The sequence below is a fragment of the Coturnix japonica genome, chromosome 11 (genome assembly GCF_054131305.1).
Source record: "Coturnix japonica strain WE chromosome 11, WE-NBRP24, whole genome shotgun sequence".
Taxonomy (NCBI): Eukaryota; Metazoa; Chordata; class Aves; order Galliformes; family Phasianidae; genus Coturnix; species Coturnix japonica.
In genome coordinates this window covers 2,962,240-2,979,558 of record NC_140673.1, presented here as the reverse complement: position 1 = coordinate 2,979,558, position 17,319 = coordinate 2,962,240, and the positions used below count along the sequence as shown (strand labels likewise).

At 41.8% G+C, this 17,319-nt stretch overlaps 1 protein-coding gene across 1 annotated transcript; it reads right to left on the bottom strand.

Moving 5' to 3' along the window:
- Positions 1-11,723: 11,723 nt before the first annotated feature.
- Positions 11,724-17,177, bottom strand: LOC146758929 (uncharacterized). Its single transcript, XM_085511986.1, has 2 exons — positions 16,986-17,177; positions 11,724-16,862 (listed from the first exon to the last, which is right to left on the bottom strand). Exon 2 carries the CDS (start codon positions 16,636-16,638, stop codon positions 13,666-13,668), a length of 2,973 nt encoding a protein of 990 aa, XP_085368112.1. The 5' UTR covers positions 16,639-16,862; positions 16,986-17,177; the 3' UTR covers positions 11,724-13,665.
- Positions 17,178-17,319: the final 142 nt, after the last annotated feature.

Genomic DNA, 17,319 nt, shown 5'->3' with positions numbered 1-17,319 from the left:
CAGTACTTAAATATTTGCTTTTAATTATTTATTTAGATTGATCCAGCCTGATTCATTTACTTATGATGAATAAATACAAATGATCACCTTGCAACCAATTTTCTTAAGTGTTGGGTCACCTGCATTTCATACAGTTTATTATCAGAGAGGTGGCAGAGTATTTCAGCCACTGTCTCAACAGAGGCAGCGTAGGAGACTGAGAGATAATAACAGCTGCTTTCAGCTATCATGCTAGTGTGGGCTATGATGCAAATAATTGTTACTGCTATTATCTTCGAAGCCAGATGTTTGGTGTCCCTACGAGAGAAAACAGACTACTAATACTACATCTTAAAAAAAAACAACAAAAAACAATCTTTTTTTCCTCCACATTGTTGCTAAGGTATAACTGAACAGAGAATGAAATAGCTGAAGCCTGAGTTGAAATATAGAGGGAAAAATGTTTTTATAAATAACAGAAAGGATTAATTATATAATTAATTTATTATTAACAATTTATTAGTGGTATTCTGTTGTCAGAGTGTGCTAAAATGAACTTGTCAAAGGAAACAAATCACAAATTTTTCTGGCAGTGCTCTGTCAGGTGAACCTAATGTGAAAGCTCCTTAAAAAATCATCTGGCATGTTTATAAAAGAAAAATAAAAGTCCCTGTGGAGGCTGTTTTACTACACTGATAAACATGGGACAAGCTCATAAAAATACATGTGCTTTCATGGAACAGGACTTCAGAAGTTGTGTTTCATTTGAATATCATACTATAACTCAGATGTAAAGATGATGCATTTGTCATAGCAATAAGAGCGTGTTCAGATGAAGCTGGTAAAAATGAAAAGAAAGAAACAAAAACAGCAAAAAATCCCCTTGCCTCCTCTAAGTGCCCAAAAACATTAATTTGACTTTTGGAAATGTTATTTGCTAGTCCACAATCACCAAGCTAGATCCTATGGGAATAGTGCAACTGCTAGGTCATCTTCCACCATCTGCCTGGAAGGGTCAACAGTACGCACAGCTGGACTGTGTGCGCCCATGCCTTCTTGGTGCATTTCCCTCACTATATCACTGCTTGGCTCTGGATGCCTGAGACATGAATAAAACAATTCAAATCTTGCACTTGGTGGGAAGCAATCCCAAGCAGAAGGACATGATGGGGTACTCAAATGGGAAACAGCTTTGCAGGAAAGGGTCTAGGGGTTCTGACTGGCACCAGGTTGAACATGTCAGCAGCATTCCCTTGCCACTGAAAAGGTTATTGGTATTTTTGGCTGCATTAGGCCAAGTCTTGATGGGAGGTCAAGGTAAGATCTCTCTGCTCTACTCAGAACTGGTAAAGCCACATCTGGAGAACTGTGTGCAGTTCTGGGTCCCCCAGTACCAAGAAGCACTTATGTGCTGTGAGAGTGACAAAACAATTGAGTTGACTCTGCAGAGAGGCTGTTGGGTTATGGAGTCACCATCCTTGGAGATCATCTAAAGCCGTGGTCCTGAGCAACCTGCTCTGGTTGCCACAGCATGAACAAGAATTCAATCAAATGAAATCTGGAGGTCCCTTCCAATCTTAGCCTTCTTTCTGTGAATGAATGATACTGTGAATTGGTTGCTACCTCTCATTGAAGATTTAAATTTAGCAAAATTGTTGTATTAGGCGAAATACAGGGAGCCTTCACAACATGGCACTGGAAGAGACTATCTTGGGATCTGCTGTCCTAGAGAAATTTATTATCAGACAATCTCCTTCCTAAATTAATCAGATTGTCATAGAATTAGTTACAGTGCTTCTGCATGCTCTTACTCTTTTATTTCACAGAATCACAGAATCACAGAAACAGAATCACAGAATGACCCGGGTTGGAAGGGACCTCAAGGATCATGTAGTTCCAACCCCCCTGCCTAGCAGGGCCACCAGACATACACCTTTACTAGATCAGGTTGCCCAGAGCCCCGTCCAACCTGGTCTTGAACACCTCCAAGGACGGGGCATCCACAACCTCCCTGGGCAGCCTGTTCCAGGACCTAACCTCTTAGTAAAGAACTTCCCCCTAACGTCCAACCTAAATCTTCCCTCTTTTAACTTAAAACCATTTCCCCTAGTCCTGCTGTTATCAGCCTTTTCGAAGAGTTTATTCCCCTCCTGGGAGTAAGTTCCCTTCAGGTATTGAAAGGCTGCAATGAGGTCACCTCGCAACCTTCTCTTCTCCAGGCTGAACAAACCCAACTCTCTCAGCCTGTCCTCATAGGGGAGGTGCTCCAGCCCCCTGATCATCTTTGTGGCCCTCCTCTGGACCCTTTCCAAAATCTCCATATCTTTCTTGTACTGAGGGCTCCACACCTGGACACAGTACTCCAGATGGGGCCTCACAAGAGCAGAGTAGAGAGGGACAATCACCTCCCTATCCCTGCTGACCACCCCTCTCCTGATGGAGCCCAGGATCCCATTTGCTTTCCGGGCTGCCAGAGCGCACTGCTGCCTCATGTTAAGTTTCTCGTCTATCAGGACCCCTAGGTCTTTCTCTGCCGAGCTGCTCTCAAGGACAACTCCTCCCAGCCTGTACAGGTGCCTGGGGTTCTTCCGGCCCAAGTGCAAAACCTTGCACTTTGCCGTGTTGAACCTCATTAGGTTCACCCGAGCCCAGCTTTCCAGCCTGTCAAGGTCCCTCTGAATGGCATCCGTTCCCTCCACCGTATCGACTGCACCACTCAGCTTGGTGTCATCAGCAAACTTGCTGAGGGTGCACTCCATTCCCTCATCGATGTAATTAATAAAGATGTTAAAGAGCACCGGTCCCAAGACAGACCCTTGAGGGACACCTCTCGTTACCGGCCTCCACCTGGACATAGAGCCATTGACCACCACCCTCTGTCTGCGGCCTTTCAACCAATTGCTTATCCATCTAGTTGTCCACCCATCAAATCCACCTCCCTCCAATTTGGAGATGAGGATGTGATGGGGGACCATGTCAAAGGCCTTGCTCAGGTCCAGGTAAATGACATCGGTCGGCTTCCCTTTGTCCACCAGCGCCGTCACTCCATCATAGAAGGCCACAAGATTAGTTAAGCATGACCTTCCCCTGGTGAAGCCATGCTGGCTGTCTCGGATCACGTGCTCGTTCTTTATGTGATCAAGCATGTTGTCCAGGAGGATCTGCTCCATAATCTTCCCAGGCACGGAGGTGAGACTCACCGGCCTGTAGTTACCCAGGTCCTCCCTGCTCCCCTTCTTGTGAATGGGAGTGACGTGACCCTTCCTCCAATCATCCGGGACCTCACCTGACAGCCATGACTTCTCAAATATGATGGAGAGCGGCTCAGCAACCACCTCAGCCAGCTCCTTCAGGACCCTGGGATGCACGCCATCTGGCCCCATAGACTTATACTCATTCAGTCTAAGGAGGCACTCTCGGACTTGTTCTACCCTTACAGTGGGGAGGTATTTATTTGATTGTGATTTTATTTATTCATTCTTGCATTAATGAGAATAGCAAAATAAATCCTAAGTTTCTCTTAAAAATAATCTTTTACTGCTGAGCCATAAAAGACTTTTCTTAGCTGTTTTTATATCTACCTTAAAATAGTTGCAATAGCCTCTACTGTCTTCATCCTAACCAATAATTTTAGAATGTGACTTCATATGAAGTGCTTTGCTGAAATCAATATATTTCACCACATATTCTGCATACAAAAGTAAAATAAATCTGGGAGACCTAATATCCAATAGTTAGTCAAAAATATTTTACCTTTCTTGTTTGAGGGAAGAAATTATTTCAGCAGTTTTTGTATTGAAAGAGTTTTAGTATAGATGCTCTATTTGATTATCAAAATTTTCTTTCTTGTCCATTTCTGCAATAATTTATCGATTACTCTGAATATTTTTTCTCTTGGAGTTATCCATTTTGTTTATTTCCCATCTTCATTTACATCTGATACCATCTTCTTTCATGCAATTTGTGCTGTCTTTGCTGTGGTGATAACAAACCAAGATCTAATTCTCCATCAGCTCGAAAATACTGTATACAGTAGTTAAAACATTCCCATAGTCAAGTGCTTTAACACATCAGCTCACAGTGAAGGCTGACCAGAAACATTCAAATCATACTTTTTTGGAAGGCTCAGCTTTTATCCACTGAGACTACTGTTCAAGATATTAGTTATTCTGACTTTTCACTTAGACATACATGAATTTGAGTACACCTGCTTATATTTCCTTATATTATATATTCCTTGTTCCAGTGACTAATTGTAAAAAAATTAGTGTTTTTTATGGGAGCTATAGAATGATAGAATGGCTTGGGTTGGAAGGGACCTTTAAAGAACATCTAGTTTAGAATCCATGAGTTATCTCATATAACCTATGATTCTTTGATTCCATTTCCAAACCTCTTGCCATGGTCATAGGCTACTTTTACTAGATCTAGGTTGCCCAAAGCCTCTTTCAACCTGACCTCGAAGACCTCCAATAACAGGATGTGCAAAATAGATCTGGGCAGCCTGTTCCAATGCCTCATCACCCTACTGTACTGGATGATTACTATAAGGCATCTCTATAGCCTTCACTTCTTCAGTCTGAATAACCCCAACTCTTTTAGCCTTCCTTTATAGAAGCGATATTCCAGCCCTCTAATTGTATCTGGTCCTTGTCTGACCTATGCATTTGTACTGGTAGCTCTAGAGGTGAATGGAGCATTGCAAGTGGGATTGCACAAGAGTGGAATTGAGAGGAAAGATCACCTCTCTTGACCTGCTAGCTGTAATTATTTTGTTGCAGCCCAAGGTATGACTGACTGGCTTTCCAGTCTGCAAACAGTCATTCCTAGCTCATGATAAGTACTTCATCCATCTCTACCCCTCAGTTCCACATGGCTGCTCTCAATGCATTCAGCTGCCAGCCTATACAGATGTCTGAGGTTGCCACAATCCAGTGCAGTACCTTACACTTGGCCTTGTTGAATCTTACTCATTTAATATGAGGCCACTTCTTAAGTCTGTCCAAATCTCTTTGGCTTGTTTTCCAAATCTACACCACTTGGCTTGTTTTCATCCAAAACTTAATCCCACTGTCCATGTCATTCTCAAAGATACTGAACATTGTTGGTCCCAGTACAGACCCTTGGGGGACACTAGTTAAATTCAGACACCCTCCCTATGCCCCATCACCTTAATTTTACTGAACTAACATTCCTAATCTTACCTATTTTGCAAAATGAACCCCGCACAGCAATAAATCATTTGCAACCTACAGGGAGAACTAATTTAAAGTCCTGTGTATTTGCATTATGTCCCAAGATAGAGTAGCTGAAGACTCTGACATCCACATCCTGACTCTGAAAACCCCTAAACATTTTCTTTAAAAAATAAACAAAGATTTATTTTTTAAATAAATACCAGTTTAGCTGCCCTTTTAAAGTGCTGATGCTGTCATTAAGTCTCTGGCATGTAACTGAAGAGTGGTTTCTAATACTGCAGCTAAACAAGGAAGGGATCTTCAGACAAGAGAAGTTCTCTGACTGTTCTTAGTGAGGTAGTTTGAGTGCCACCAGTAAATATAGTGGGGTATATTATTATTCTAACTAGGACATTAATAGACTTCATCTTTGCTGAATGGTTTTGGGGATATCATCTCCAAATAATTCCAAGAGCAAGAAGGGAAATTATTATCTCAGTGACTATGGATGGAAGGCAGATTCACCTGCCTTCTTGATTTATAAAAACCATCCTGTGCTCTGCTTATGACTTCACCAGAAGTTGAAGCATAGGTAGGAAAATTTAAAAATCCAGTTGAAATTGTCTGAACGATTCAACTTCTAGTTAAAGTATCGTCTGAACAAAGTTGAATCACTAATTTCCTGTATTTTGCTATTTGGATTATTCAAATGCTCAGATCCTGGACCTGAATGCTTCTGAGGGCAGACTAAAACTGTGCTAGAACTTAACCATATTTATTTATTTAATCATTGCATATGCAAGAAGTAATTAAAAAGATGAGATTGCATACAGCTGCCACCACTGAAATTTACCTAGTACTCAGGCTTAGCAAAGATTTATTTAAAGGTTTTCTATTTCTACATTAGAGCCTTACTGTACAGTATTTGCTCTCCTTGGTTTACAGAGTAGATACCACTGCCACTTAATTGGTTATCCTGTAGATTTATAAACAATTAGGAATCTGCAGTAATCTAGTTCTGTAAAAACAGCTGTGATTTTCTATGCTCATGTAAACAGTTGTATTTCCACCTACATATGTATGTGTTTTTTTTCTTTTAATTAGCATTATTGTTACTTGCATTTTGGCATTACCTGGAACCCTCTAGAGGAGGAGAGGCACATAAATTCCTCATATCTGGATTTTACTAACTCAAAACAAGAGTTTTGGTTACAAAACAGTTTGCAAGTAATATAGAAACAAAGTAGATGCAACTAGATGAAAAGAAGCAATTTGCTCTTAGTTGAGATGAAGGTCACTCAGAAGAGGTGGAATTTGCCTCTGGGGCTGTTTATACATTGAGTGGAATGCTACCGCGCTTGAACTCATCACCACTGGTCCTTATAGCATTAATATTTGCCACTGCTTGTTTGATTTTCTCATAGGCATCCACTAACCACAACAACTGTATTTCTATGAAAGTATATCAAATGACTCCTATTTTTTTTATTTTTTAAATTTTTTCCAGTTTTAACCTTTTTCACTCTATTCTGACTTAACAGGAAAACTGGAAAATGTTTAAGTGATGTTAATAGAGCCCCATTTAGCACTCAGATCATATATTAACATATCAAACACAGTTTAACATTCAAAATACCTCCTGTCTAGCAGCCAGGAAATTATGTCATAATGTTAATGTACATGCTTTTATTAAATTTTGCCACTATAATAGATAAACTGTCACAGTGCAGAAGGAACAGCAATATATCACAGACACTACAACACAGAGTAGCACTGAAGAGATAAAATTTTAAATATTTATTCTTATACCAATACTATCTGAACATCACTATTTTAAATGTCTTTTCTAAATAACTTTATTGTTATGCACATAAATCAAGGATCATAGAAACACAGAGTCACAGAATGGCCTGGGCTGAAAAGGACCACAGTGCTCATCCAGTTCCAACCCCCTGCTATGTGCAGGGTCATCAACCAGCAGACCAGGCTGCCCAGAGCCACATCCAGCCTGGCCTTGAATGCCTGCAGGAATGGGGCATCCACAGCCTCCTTGGGCAACCTGTTCCAGTGCGTCACCACCCTCTGGGTGAAAAACCTTCTCCTGATATCTAACCTAAACCTCCCCTGTCTCAGTTTAAAACCATTCCCTTTGTCCTGTCACTATTCACTCTCATAAACATCCATTCCACCTCCTGTTTATACACTTCCTTCAACTATTGGAATGCCACAGTGACATCTCCCGAAAGCCTTCCTCTAAGCTAAGGACTCAGTGAACAGAATCACAGAATTATCAAGGTTGGAAAAGACCTAGAAGATCATTCAGTCCAACCATCACCAATACTTCCCAGTTAAATCATATCCCTCAACACAACATCCAAACAACAGCTACAGGCTGAGAGATTAGACATCATGGAAGGGGAAGAATGAAGGATAAATGCCATCATTCACTACAGAATTAGTGTAAAAGTAAGTAAGATAATGTGAAATCTGGGGGCAATCCCGGAGATGCTTTGCCACTTACAGAATTCCTGGATTCCCTCAGTTTTATTAAAAGTAGAGACTACATTAGAGACTACTATTCGCAGTGACATTGCCATTTGCACGGCGTAACTCTCTGGAGCCAAATCATCTGGGAGTTGGAAAGACATATGTTCCATGAGAACAGGAAGGAACACGTACACATTATCATACATACAACACATTCTCAGACTTATATAGCAGTCTGAGCAAGCAGAGTCCTACTGTTAGGAAGCAGGCAGAGAAAGATAAGTTATTTGAGCATATGAACAAAACTATCATAGAGCCTGAGAAGGTTCTAACAAACTTCAAACAAGTTCAATTTGTCTTTCTCTTAAGAAATCCAAAAGAATTTGACACTTCACAATAAGAAGGAAAACATTGGCTCAAGTATTAGATCTGTGAAGGAGGCCACCAAAAGAACAGAGAGGAAGTTAAGCCTTTGAGGAAAGGCACAGCTCCTGATTCCTCGGGTCGTGTCTTATGTGTTCATCTCACAAGGCCAAACACTGCATGCTGAAACTGCCAAAGAAATTGCAAAGCCACAGGAGACAAAATCAAAAGATTTTAAGCCAAGAGGGGCCAAAAATCTATCAGTCAAACATTACCAAAATACAGGTCAATTGAATAGCAGAGTAAGAAACTGAATATAGTAACAAGCTTTACCCAAGTTCTAAAGAACTGTGCTAGTGGAATCCAATGGGTGAGGCAAGATTTAACTAGAAATGTTTTGTTTAGATTATGCTGGACAGGAAAGCAATGTTCAGCTGGAGTTGAGGAGCAAGAACAAGCATATTATATACAATGTCATTTGATAGAAGAAAACCACTATTTTGTTAGTATAATATCTCTGTTTAATTATAGTAGTTACCAATCATCCTATATGTAATAGGTAATAATTAACAGTGGAAGCATTTTCCAGCTTTCAGAGCATTTTATTGTGAAATATTAGCTTTCTTTGGGCTGCAGACAGAATAGTGTGCTCAGCTTCTATTTGTCCATCTATGAGACAGAAGCAATATATTAGTACCTGCCCACACTGATGGAATAAATGTACTTTTACTAATAGTTTGCTTGTTAGGAAACTGTAGTGACGCATGCTTTCTAGATGCCTAGATGTAAGAAGCAATCAGTGCAATTGGTTTCAAAAATTGTCTTTAAATGCTGCATTGTTTATTCAGGAATTATTAGATTATTGGATGTAGTGTTACCTAACCTTTCCTATTCCAGTCTTAATCCTCTCATTTTTCCCTCATCCACTCTCATTTCCTGCCTTTCCTTCTCCTTTGCCTGAATAATATGATTTGTTGCGCTTTTCTTTCATTTGGCTCTGTTATTGGTTTCCATTCTGCTTACTATGAAGTACAGGCTTTTTGTCCAACTGGACAGCTCTCTCTCTGGTACCTACTGTCACCTTTACTCTCGTTCATCCTTGCTGCCATCAGATATTAAAGTACCAAACTGTTTGCCTTGTCGTGGGTTGATATTGTAGAAAAACATCAACTAACACCTGTGAATGTGAATTCAGTTGTATTATGCTCTTTCTGATATGGTAAATGGTGACCTGCAAAATTCTACACTTGGAACAGTGACATTCACCTGGGATAGACTTAATTTTCCTCAGAGTGTCTGGTATGATGATGTGCTTTCGCTTCAGAAGGAAAATGATATTGATAACACACTACTGTTTCATCCGTAGCTGAGCAGTGCTGTATAGAGCCAAGGACATTTCAGCTTCTCCTGTCCAGATAGCGAGGGGGTTGGGTGTGCACAAGGAGCTGGGAGGAGATGAAACCAGAACAGCTGACCTCAACTGGACAAAGGGATATACCATGTGGAATCATAAAACTATTAAAAAAAATCCCTACAAAACTGTTAAGTTGGAACTTGTTTTACATATAACTTTATCACTGCTATTATTATTCTCCCTTCCTTTTCTGTCATAATATATAGTCTTTATCCCAGCCTACGAGATTTACTTCTTTTTATTTTTGATTCTCTCCTTCACTAGGAAGTGGGGATGAGCAATGGGCTGCATGGTGTTTAGATGCCTGAGGAGTAACAACACTACCACCCACACTCCTGAAAGCCTTCTTCTGAGCTCCTGCAGTTTGGCATGTCCTCATTCCAGTGTCCTTGTTTCTCTTTCACCTTTGGTTTCCTTTCCTCAATTTAAGCCTTCTAAAGCAAAAAATACCTCTTACTGGATGTCTGTACACTCTGCAGCACACCAGGCCTGGTGAGAGTCAGATTTTCTACATCATTGCAAGTCTAGACAAAACCATCCTTTGCTTCTCAGTTTAATTATTTCTTTCTTTCACTCCCTAAAAGCAAACAAACAAGAGCAGCACCACTGAGAGCAACAAAACCAAGTAGTTTGATAGTGGATGATGAGTGCACTGAGTCCTGCTGTTAGCCAGTGTTACCATGCTATGTGCTTGTCAGCCTCCTGCATTGCACTGCCCTCCAGTTACCTTGTCCAGCTGTTTACAGTTTCCCCTCAACACACGTTACTTTGTCATTAAAAAAACAAAAACAAAAACAAAAGCAAACCTGACTACGTAGACTTTCTGCTAGATTTTCTACTTGTGGTCTCCTTGGGCTGTTCCCAGGACCAACAAAAGTCAACAGAATTAAAGCTTTCCTCTGAGTTCACTGGAGCTTCAGATCTTTCTGCTGTGACTAATTAATCTTGTTCATTAGTTACTCCCCAGGTCCCATTGCCTCTTCCTCATCAGTTTGTTTCAGTGCGAGTAATTTTTGTCTTTTAAACATTAATTGTTGCTTTGCATGCCCTTCCTGTAATGTATTAAGATTAAATCCCTCTAGATATCTGTCTTCTCTCTTTTGCCGATGCTTCAGAGACTGGGGAGCCAGGATATGGCAGGTGCAATACAGGCCTATTAAAAAGCAAATCTCTGTTAACTGATGGGTAATCTTCAGTGGAAATCACAAGTGACATTCTGAGATGCCTGGGGAAAATTTTAATTGCACGAATTTTTCCATTGCTGGCACAGCTCTGACACCTCTGCATGCTGTAGCTGTTGAAAAGTAAATTCCTTCTACTTTAACCCCTGGACTTCTTTTTGACCACTGGCTCTGTTGTATATACAGCCATATTTCTTTTTTGATACACCAAGAAACAAAGGAACTCAGGAGTAAAGTGAGTCAAACCAGGTATTCATCTACTTTATATTCATTTCCGCTATTATTTTATTTATTTCTCTATTAAACCTACCACAAGTAAGCACAAATGCAAAAACCTAATTCATATGTCAACCTACTCAATAGCTCTTATGGCCAGAATTGTTATTATCAGTATTATTTTCAAAAGTGGTGTCATCTATAGGCTCAATCAGTATCAGAAGCTCCTAACATGAGAGAAAGAACAGTGTATTTTGAAAAATCACTGGTAAAAATCTACAGTCACCATCTAAATGATCCTTAAGGTTCCTTCCAACCCAAAGCGTTCTATGATTCTGTGAGTTCTAGGAAATGCCGCCTTTGTTTGGTTGGTTTTGCAAATTGTTTTAAGGGTTCCCTTGTAGACTACTTAGGTCCCATCATAGCCATCCTCACTGCAACAACTTCAACTTGCTGTCATTCAGACATATACCATAGGGAGATTTGGGAATTCTGTGTCAGCAGATCAGTCCTTGTCCCACTCTACAGTCAGAGTTGTGAATAATACACGAGAGGCTGAACACCACTGAAACCAGCTCAAAGAAATGCCATCTCTGTGCATTGCACTGCACACAAACTGCACACAAAACATGGGCTGTCCCCCTGTCTCAGGTGAAAAAGCAGAACTTCAGCTCCTTTAACATGAGTAATTGGGACTGACTCCTCTCTGGCTTTTGAAATTTAGCTCTACATGTAGCAGTGCAACACATATGGCACCAGTGAGCCCTATCTACTTCAGTAACGAAGGGATTTCAACACACAGTATATATGAGTAAGGAATTCATATTTTCAGTGGTTGCCAACTGGCAATAAAAGCTTAACACCATCTTGTTGCAAAACGGCGGGAGAAAAGCAGACGACCACACCTGTCATTGACATATGATCAGCTAATCTCGTTTATTCCTTGGCTGCGTGTACCTTTATAATACGGATAATTAGCTCATACATATTGCAAAAGTGGAGCTCATCATTGGTTCCCAATTACATACCATCCCCGAGTATCTTTGCAGCTTGTTGTTATCATCCTGAAAGTTACTCCCTTGCCGAGTTCACAAAACCATGGTTAGTTTCTCACCATCCCAGGGCATCCTGTTGATCTCACTGTCCTTGCAGGTGGCATGGCTGCTTGATTAACTGCACCATGTTTACGACCCTTCTCAGCTAGCTGTAAAAAACACTCTCTACATTTCCCCCGTTTTCTTTTAGGATAAAAAAGGGTTTGATTTAACGACCGATTAATCATATTTAACAAGCAGTTCAGTTCATTTGTTCAGTCAGTTCTCATGTAGTTTTATCCTGCTTCATAGCTGCTGTTCTGTGAACTTCTCATCTGGATCCATGACTGACGCTCTGTAGAATTCTTCTTACAATACTGCCTATAGAATAGCAACACTACTTAAATTAATAACATAACTATTATAACTCAATCAAGGCCTCGATTGACAATACTCTAAAAATGAAAAATAGACAAGTCAAATACAACATAACAACATTACTATTAAATCCACTAAAAAGAACAAACATGTTTGTACTGCAACCTAAGTTTCTGCAACCTGAAAATAAATCCGTGAGGGTCCCATTGCGCTAATCTGTAACTGATCAGGAAAAGTCTTCAATTTTCATATACTCTAATATACTGATTTTAATGACCACTAAAATTTGTGCAATAAATGCTTTTAGGATGCTCATAACCATGCTCTACGAACTGGGTTATCCGGGCTAATAATTGATTAATGATCGCACAATTTAATGGAATAGCATGTCAAATAGAACCAATTTTAGAAGACAAATGTACTAGAGTATCACTAGGGGCATTAATACTTATTGACCCTTGAGAAACAGCAAGCCATGTTGGTGTTGGATGTGACAGGTAGTGCCAGCAGGGCGTCCCCTGCTTCAAGGTGCACATTTCCTCTCTCACCCATCACAGATTCTCTCCTGCATTCAGGGTCTGAAGGATTTCTTCCAGTTGTACACCATATCCGCATGGCCAGTGCGTGATACAGAGCCCAAGTGGAACATCTGCTTGGAAAACAAAATAAACTATCAAATTTAGTTCTATTAGCGTGCACTTTTGTCTAAAATGATGCATGGTTATATTTTCAGATCCCAATTAATTGGATGTAAAAGAGGTATCCGTTCTATGATACAGGGTCATCTCTTTGCCTGGGATTCCTTTCCAGGTTTTGTCTTTGCAAATTAAGAAAAGCTAACTAATAGGCTAATAACATCATAACCAAACAGTACTAAAACATTAAAAGAGCTATTCCTGTAGATTCTAGCATTGATTAGATCAAATCCTGTTTAATACACATCTGATCTATTACTAAAATAGAAGAAGCACACAACATCCTAGCTAATGCTTTAAACTCTAAATCTTGAGACTGCATTGGTAAAACAGAAAATCACAGAATCACAGAATTATCAAGGTTGGAAAAGACCTAGAAGATCATCTAGTCCAACCATTAACAATACTTCCTGGCTAAATCATATTCCTCAGTGCCACATCCAAGCGTTTCTTGAACACTCCCATGGTCGGTGACTCCACTACCTCCCTGTGCATTGCATTCCAATGCCTGACTACTCTTTCTGAAAAGTAATACTTCCTAATGTCCAGCCTGAATCTCCCCTGATGCAGCTTAAAACCATTCCCTCTAGTTCTATCACTATCACACACTATGTCAAACTATTACTAATATTATCTATAACACAGCAAGTTACAAAGCAATACCACTAAGTAAGAAACACACAATTACAATTACTATAAAGGCTGGATGTTATTTTCTGCCTTCAGATGAGACCAAACATATCATGCTGGAACCCACATAGGGCCAGTCCCTGTGGAAATACGAGCATATTCATGACCCCAAGTTGTCAGTGGTAGGGAACAGTTCCAAAGTCCTGTGGCCATATTCCAAACATTAACCATAGTCTGTTCCTTTAGCACTGGGGAAGCCTCAAAATGACGATCCACATAAGCTGTATCTGTATGAACACGATTCAAAAACTTCAGCACAAGCAAAACAAGCAAAATCTTACATAATATTTTCAAAAAATTCAGCACAAGCAAAACAAGCAAAACCTTGCATAATATTTCTTGTAGTGTGTCTCCCATATTCCCCCTTTTTTGTTTAATAATAAGAATGGATTTCAATGTTTGATAAATGTGATCAGTGATAGCTTGTTCAGTGGGAGAATGAGCAATGGCTGTAGTATGTTTAACACACCCTTCTTGGAGGAAAGTTTGAGTGGCCTTAGAGGTATATGCAGGCCCATTATCTGTTTTTGTAGTATGTGGGATTCCCATAGCAGCATAAGCAGATAACCAGTGTTTACGGATGTCATGACTGTGTTCACCTGTATGTGCTGTGGCAAATACATAAGAAGAATGAGTATCTATTGTTACATGTGCATATTTTAGACAGCCAAATTCAGGAATGTGAGTGACATTTGTGTGACACAGTTGAAGAGGTGCTGTGCCACATGGATTTGTCCCAATTTGAGGCAAAGAGGTATCAGTCAAATTATGTAGCTGGTATTCAATCATAAACACAGCGTATTGCATAGCAGAGAGGATCATTCTTAACACAGTTTTCCAATCGTGAGGGGTCATAGCACAACTGTCACTGTTTGCAACCAAAAGATTGTATGTAAAGGCTGACTGAACTCCGTATGTTCTCACTGACTCCCTTAGCTCCTTCACTGCCTCACAAGGCAGGGATTCTAAATGGGGGACCTGATTAGGAAAGGTTTGCAACGTGTCAGCATCACCCCTTAATATTGTTTCTTTTCTGCCTTGTTCTAAGACATCACAGTACGCTGTAGGGAAATTTGTCATTCCTGCTCCAAACAAAGTATCAAGAGAAAATGCGTCCGATTCGCTTTCTGGATCTACAGGACCGGGGTCACAACGATCCTCTGGTTTCGGTCCATCCGCGTCTTTAACCATGTTATACACGGGCTGCACAGACGCAGCCGCGCACGACGAGGGGGGGGCGGCATGGCGAGGCGCAGAGAACGACGTGGGCGAAGCAGAGGGCGGGGGGGCCGTAGAGACCGACAACGCGGCGAGAGACGTGTGCGGGGGGGCAGGCGGCCGCTGGCTGGGAACGGCAGCTTGTATCGGAGCGCGGCCGCTGTTCTTTCTTGCCCTGGGCTGGAGGTTTCTTGACCGGCGACGGCAGGTGACGGTGTTGTGGTTGTCCGAGCGGCAGTTCTGGCACCACACACCGACAGCTTGGCAATTCCGTCGCAAATGTCCCTTAACGCCGCACCGGAAACATTTAAAAGAGGTGCTTGGGCCTGCACTGGTTACCGCAGACGCTTGTAAGGGTGCAAGAGCTGCTAACACCTGATTCTGGGAAGCCTCAGCCTGTGCCTTTAATCCTGCCCCTAGCTCTTTAATAGCCTCAACTATGAAAGCCTGAGCCCCCGTGGGCACACTCGATAATCTGTCTAACGCCTCCTCTATTGTCCAGTTACTCCTCAAAGTACTTAGAATGCCACGAGCTGTAGCATTACAATTCTGAAGTGCACAATGTTTTAGCATTATTTCTCTCATGTACTCTGGTACTCCAGCCTTCTCTATGGCTCCAGCTACCTTATCTAGAAACGCTCCAAAATCCTCATTTCTTCCCTGCTGGATTCCCATATAAGACGGCAGCCCACCTGGCACCTTGATCTTATCCATAGCCTGCCTGGCCAGATACATTGACTCTCTACATTTAACTGGTCCTAATAAGGCCTGGGCCTCCGTCCGGATGAAAGGACCCATCCCTAAAAGTTCTTCAACGGTGACATTATACAAGGGATCTCCGGGCTGCCTAACTATCGCAACGCTCTGTTGGCACATCTCTTCCCAATAAGCATTAAATAGCAATTGTTCGTGCTGCGAAAAAATCAACCTAGCTATAGCCCGACAATCAGATGGCAACAAAACCTGAGTACTCCAGATATAATCCAGTATCTGTCTCGCTGGCTCACTTTTTACTCCAAACTGACTGACCTTAGACCGCAATTGTGACAACAACTTCCAATCTAAAGCACTGATAGCAGCCTGTGTCCCGCCTGCAGCATTAGGCGAATACCCCACCGACAGCACCGCCTGTCGCACCGCTTCCAACGCCTCACCGTCTCCCGCCTCTAAACAAGCCCGCGCCAGCGCAGCCCAAGCCCCCCCCCGCTCCCGCGCGACGGCCTCCGCCAGGTCACTCTGTGCCCCAGGGAGCGGCTCATTGCAAAGGGGGGTCGAGGGGGCCGGCTGTAGCGCCTTGGTCGATGCAGGCGGCTCGTCTGATACAGACGTACCGGGAGACGGAGACGGGGCACTCGGCTCCGCAGCCACTGGCAATGCAGGCTCGGCGGCCGGCGGCAACTTTATGGTGGACAAAGCAGGGGGTACCGGGCAATCTGACCATTCTTTATAATTCTTATTCCTCCCCTGCACAGCACTAGCTTGTTCTGCCGCTTCCTTTTCTGCCTGATGTAGCAACAAATCATTATAAACCACACGCCACCACTTCCCGCATTTTTTAGCTGTTTTATCCCCATCTAATATTCCCTGAAAAATTGCATCTCCAAATTTACGCCACTCAGCAAGATCATACACTAAATGCGGATTCTGAAATAACCCTTTAGCATACCCATACGCTAATAACTCAGGGAGTTCCTTTTGCAAGTCTGTCCCCTTAACCTGACACTTTCTTTTCAAAAAGCAAGAAAATACCTGACACCTTTTCTTAAAAAAGCAAGAAAATAATTCATAAACCGCTTGCCTTCCCATACCTATTTGTCAGCACGCTGTTGCAGCCTTAAAGGACGTCGTCGGCCCGTATCGGCTAGGCCCTTCTGTAAGGTCACGTAGAGCACCTGCACCTTCTTTTCCTGGCGCATGCTATCCCCACTGCTTAAGGATCCGAACACCTTCGCCGCTGCGATCCTTCCTGGTAGGCCACGTCGGGGTCACCAATTGTTGCAAAACGGCGGGAGAAAAGCAGACGACCACACCTGTCATTGACATATGATCAGCTAATCTCGTTTATTCCTTGGCTGCGTGTACCTTTATAATACGGATAATTAGCTCATACATATTGCAAAAGTGGAGCTCATCATTGGTTCCCAATTACATACCATCCCCGAGTATCTTTGCAGCTTGTTGTTATCATCCTGAAAGTTACTCCCTTGCCGAGTTCACAAAACCATGGTTAGTTTCTCACCATCCCAGGGCATCCTGTTGATCTCACTGTCCTTGCAGGTGGCATGGCTGCTTGATTAACTGCACCATGTTTACGACCCTTCTCAGCTAGCTGTAAAAAACACTCTCTACACCATCTGAGCTTGTGATCTTCTCTATTGGATAGCTGAATCTGTGATCTAGTATCTCAACAAACTGGACAATCCATGTATCGCTACATATGATACCTGATAATGTTTTATACTCTATCTGATATGCATATATGATAGA